At 44.3% G+C, this 4,881-nt stretch overlaps 1 protein-coding gene across 1 annotated transcript; it reads right to left on the bottom strand.

Moving 5' to 3' along the window:
- Window positions 1–3,391: 3,391 nt before the first annotated feature.
- LOC122725974 (40S ribosomal protein S2-like) lies at window positions 3,392–4,343 on the bottom strand. The gene has a single exon (XM_043963370.1). It carries the CDS (start codon window positions 4,330–4,332, stop codon window positions 3,451–3,453), a length of 882 nt encoding a protein of 293 aa, XP_043819305.1. The 5' UTR covers window positions 4,333–4,343; the 3' UTR covers window positions 3,392–3,450.
- Window positions 4,344–4,881: the final 538 nt, after the last annotated feature.

The following is a 4,881-nucleotide window of genomic DNA, read 5'->3' on the forward strand; positions in this document are numbered from 1 at the left end:
GTTTCAAGAGCCCATAGCAATGAGATAAGAGAGTTCCTATTGATTAGAGAAAACTCTAGTTGTGTTGTTGTTTATGGGCTCAGTCATGTCTGATGGTTTCTGACCCTATTTGGGGTTTTCTTGGTAAAGATACTGGAGTGGTTTGACATTTCCTTCTCCAACTCATTTTATAAATGAAGAAATTGAGGCAAACAGGATTAAGTGACTTGCCTTGGGTCACACAACTAGGATCTGAGGCCAGATTTAAACTCATGAAGATGAGTCTTCCTGACTCCAGGCTCAGCACTCTATCCACTAGCTGCTTAATGCATTGTCATCCCCATTTAGCTTGTAAGCTCACTGAGAGTGCTGCTGTTCAGTTGTTTTTAGTCATGTCTGATTCTCTGTGACTCCATTTGGGGTTTGGGGTTTTTTTTTGTTTGTTTGTTTGTTTGGTTTTTTTTTGCGGGGCAATGGGGGTTAAGTGACTTGCCCAGGGTCACACAGCTAGTACGTGTCAAGTGTCTGAGGCCGGATTTGAACTCAGGTACTCCTGAATCCAAGGCCGGTGCTTTATCCACTGCGCCACCTAGCTGGCCCCTTCCATTTGGGGTATTCTTGGCAAAGATACTGGAGCAGTTTACCATTTCCTTCTCCAGCTCATTTTACAAAGATGAGGAAACTGAGGCAAACAGGGTAAAGTGACTTACCCGTGGTCCCACAGCTAGTAAGTGTCTGAAGCTGGATTTGAACTCGGGAAGATAAGTCTTCCTGACTCTAGTCCTTGCACTCTATCCACTTCACCACTTAGCTGCCCTTCATAGGCTCTAGTATACTGGGTATGAATTTATAAGGGTAAGAAGAGAGAGAAGGCAGTACTTGGAAAAGAGACAGAAACAAGAGCTGGGTGGCATTTAGTAGGAAGTCTGAGAAGCCTTGCCATTAAGTCAGAGGAACTAGAAATAAGAACAAACTATACATAGTATGTTAAATATGGATTTAGAGGACTTGGGTTCAAATCCAGCTCTGCCACCGATTTGATGGCCTTGGACAAGTCATTTAACCTCTCTGGTCCTCAATTTTCTCATCCATAAAATGAGGGGTTTGGACTAGATGAACTATAAGGTTCCTTCCTGCTCTAGGTCTGTTATACCATAATCCTATGGATTTAGTCAATGGATACAACTGATTGTGCTGTTCTGTCACAGGCAAGTCAAAAAAGTAGTGCTATAAGTACTTTTCAGTTTACCTTCTGAGTACAATAGATCATTTCACATGTGTGCCAGATTATATGTTTAAATTATATGTTGAATAGATATTACTAAATTGGTCTTCAGTTCATGGAGGAGACTAATGGCTCTGACTGGTTAATGCATAATAGGCCATGCAGAATCATACAAGGACATTTCCATGTGAACTTTGCCTGCTTTTTCCAGATAAGCAAGTCATAAAACAATAACTAGGCCTCACATTTTTGTAGGGAAATATACTTTGTACTTTCGTCAGAAGGTCCAAGTATAGTCTAGGCACCTAAGTGCCTTGTGCTTGTGTACAAAACAAGAGTTCTTAACCTGGGGTCCATAGGAGCAGCCTGTAGGGTTCAGGTGGGGTCTGTGAACCCAAGTGGGAAAAAATCTTTCATCTTTATTTGGATTAACTTCTAACTGAAATTTAGCCCTTGGCAATAAACCACAGTATTAACAGAGCCTGTGGCTTAGTCACCAATAGAAATCACGATATTCTCATATCAATTTACAGATGTTGCTGTGATGTTTAAAATCTAATGTGTGGTTGCCTTACCTGCCCCACAGTGTGTGTGGGAAAACTAGCTAAGTTTACTTATAAATTCAGCAACAGTTTAGGCTTTTAAGAATTTATTTATTTATTTTTTTAGTGAGGCAATTGGGGTTGAGTGACTTGCCCAGGGTCACACAGCTCGTAAGTGTTAAGTGTCTGAGGCGGGATTTGAACTCAGGGACTCCTGACTCCAGGGCTGGTGCTCTATCCACTGCGCCACCTAGCTGCCCCTTTTAAGCATTTATTAAAGTATATTAGGGATTAGCAAAGAGAGAGAGAAATCTGCCTCCACCTAGCTATCCAAGAGACTGGATTCCCCTCAGTTCCACTGGAAGCCCCCTGTCGAAATGGAAGAGGGGCAGTCACCACACATAGCTCCAAGCTAATTGGCTGGTAGCATTGAAGTCCATTGATTGACATGACCTACAGGCGGTCCATGAACTTCCGGAACTCAAGGATGACCTAAGAAAGGACATCTCATGCTTTCTAAACAGGGGGTGGCACCCTGGTTCTCACATTGCCTAGAGCTCAAATGTCATCTACACATATCACTACTTTGCAATGACTGTCGTTTTATTACACCTACTTCTAGCCTGCCTGTGAGCATTATCTTCCTATCTACAGACTCCATTTCAACCTAAGTGGTTTCCTTTGTAATCTTCTGTATTTTATTTTATGCATTTAAAAACATTATTCTGGGGGCAGCTAGGTGGTGTAGTGGATAGAGCGCCGGCCCTGGATTTAGGAGGATCTGAGTTCAAATCCGACCTCAGACACTTAACACTTACTAGCTGTGTGACTCTGGGCAAGTCACTTAACCCAAACTGTTTCGCCAAAAAACCCCAACCAAACAAACAAAAAAACCCCATTATTCTGGGGCAGCTAGGTGGCACAGTGCATAAAGCACTGGCCCTGGATTTAGGAGGACCTGAGTTAAAATCTGGCCTCAGACACTTGACACTTACTAGCTGTGTGACCCTGGGCAAGTCACTTAACTCCAATTGCCAAAACAAAACAAAAAAAGAAAGAAAAGGGGTTCCCAGCCTTCACCAGACCACCAAAAGGGGGTCCGTGACAAAAAACTTTTAGAACCTTTGATGTAATCTGAACTCCCTCATTTTATAGATGAGTTTAGGCATAGAGGTGGTTGCATACTTAGTATTCAAACCCAGGACTGACTCCAAATGCAACCCCCTTTTCTTTCTGGACCTGAAGTCCAGAGATATGAAATAATATCTTAAATCATATAGAAAAGTGAGGTCAATTAGAACACAGATGTCCTGATTCCAGAGCCATAATCATATTGGAACACCTGGAGGCATTTTATCCCATTGGGGGAATGAACTCTAACCATTTAGAAGTATCTACTTTTTTTAGGTCACTAACGTATTGATGTCCCTCATACATAATTATTTTTGAGACTGGGTAAAATTCATGCTCTTAGCCCTGTCTGATTCCTATATAAGTGCTCTTCCCCTAGCAGCCAGGCATTCAAAATGTAGGGCTGTTGCTTCCATTTTTGTGGTGCAAGCAATTCTTGTTTCCCAAAAGCCCAGAAGTGATCATTAATTAAATTTTCATGCTTCCTGGGGGTCGGGTATGGAAGGGAACAAACTTTTTTTTTTTTTTTTTTAGCAGGCATAGTTCAGTTTATTCAATGTAAAAAAAAACATCTTATGTGGTTGCCACAGCAGCTGCCTGGGTCCTCTGGACAGACACCCGAGTGTGAGTCTTCACAAGATGGTCGGTGAATTCCTGATAGGGAGACTTAGTAAACACAGTCTCTTTCCACAGGTCTGGGGTTAGGTAGCTGTATGTTTTGGAGATGGCATCGAAGGTAGCTTTAGCAAAGTTGCCCAGAGTGGCAGTACAGCCCCTTGCAGAAGTGTAGCAGTCATCAATTCCAGCCATCATCAAGAGCTTCTTAGGCACAGGAGCTGAGACAATGCCAGTACCTCGAGGGGCGGGGATCAGGCGCACCAAAACAGATCCACAACGCCCAGTGACCTTGCAGGGCACTGTGTGAGGCTTGCCAATCTTATTCCCCCAGTAGCCACGTCTCACAGGAACGATGGACAGCTTGGCCAGAATGATAGCACCACGAATGGCTGTGGCTACTTCCTTGGAGCACTTGACACCCAAGCCAACATGGCCATTGTAGTCGCCAATGGCCACAAAAGCCTTGAACCTGGTACGTTGTCCAGCTCTAGTTTGTTTCTGAACAGGCATGATCTTCAGAACCTCATCCTTCAATGAAGATCCCAGGAAGAAATCTATGATCTCAGATTCCTTAATAGGAAGGGAGAAAAGATAGATCTCCTCCAAAGACTTGATCTTCATGTCCTTGACGAGGCGGCCCAGCTTGGTGACAGGAACCCACTCTTTATCCTCGGCCTTTCCTCCTCGGGCCCCGTGGCCTCGGCCCCGGCCTCGACCGCGGCCCCGACCTCGACCTCGGCCCCCACTGCCGAAGCCACCACGGAAGCCCCCTCGGCCTCCGACTCCGGGGCCCCCGGGGCCTCCAGCTCCTCCTGCAGCACCGGCGTCGTCCACCATTTGGTGTTCGTTATAAGTAGAAGGGGGAACAAACTTTTATTAAGTATCTACTATATGCAAGGCACTGTGCTGCTTTTCAAATATCTCATTTGACCCTCGCAATAATCTTGTGAAGTAGGTATTTTTATTAATCCCATTTCACATTTGGGGAAACCGAGGCACACAGTCATTTAAGTGACTTGCCCAGGGTCTTACAGCTAGAAGGTGTCCGGGGCTGGATTTTTGCTCAGGACTTCCTGACTTCAGGTCCAGGGTCCTATTCCTTGTGTCAGTCAGCTGTCTCAGGACACGCGGTTATGATGCAGTAGGATAAGGCAACGTTCCAGAAGAAAGCAACTCTTGTGGTGTCTTAAATTTTTAAACAAATTAATATAGCCCATAAAGCACTAATACATTGCAATTCTTGGATTGTCAGTTGGATAGTTCCCAAACTGCCTGTCCCTTTGGCTTTGGACTAAGCCACCAAAACTCACTCTATTGGCAAAGTGATTCAAAAAGACAAGGTGTGAGTTTAGATGCTGTGTTTCAGAGGGATCAGCAACTTCAGTC

The sequence above is a fragment of the Dromiciops gliroides genome, chromosome 4 (genome assembly GCF_019393635.1).
Source record: "Dromiciops gliroides isolate mDroGli1 chromosome 4, mDroGli1.pri, whole genome shotgun sequence".
Classification (NCBI taxonomy): Eukaryota; Metazoa; Chordata; class Mammalia; order Microbiotheria; family Microbiotheriidae; genus Dromiciops; species Dromiciops gliroides.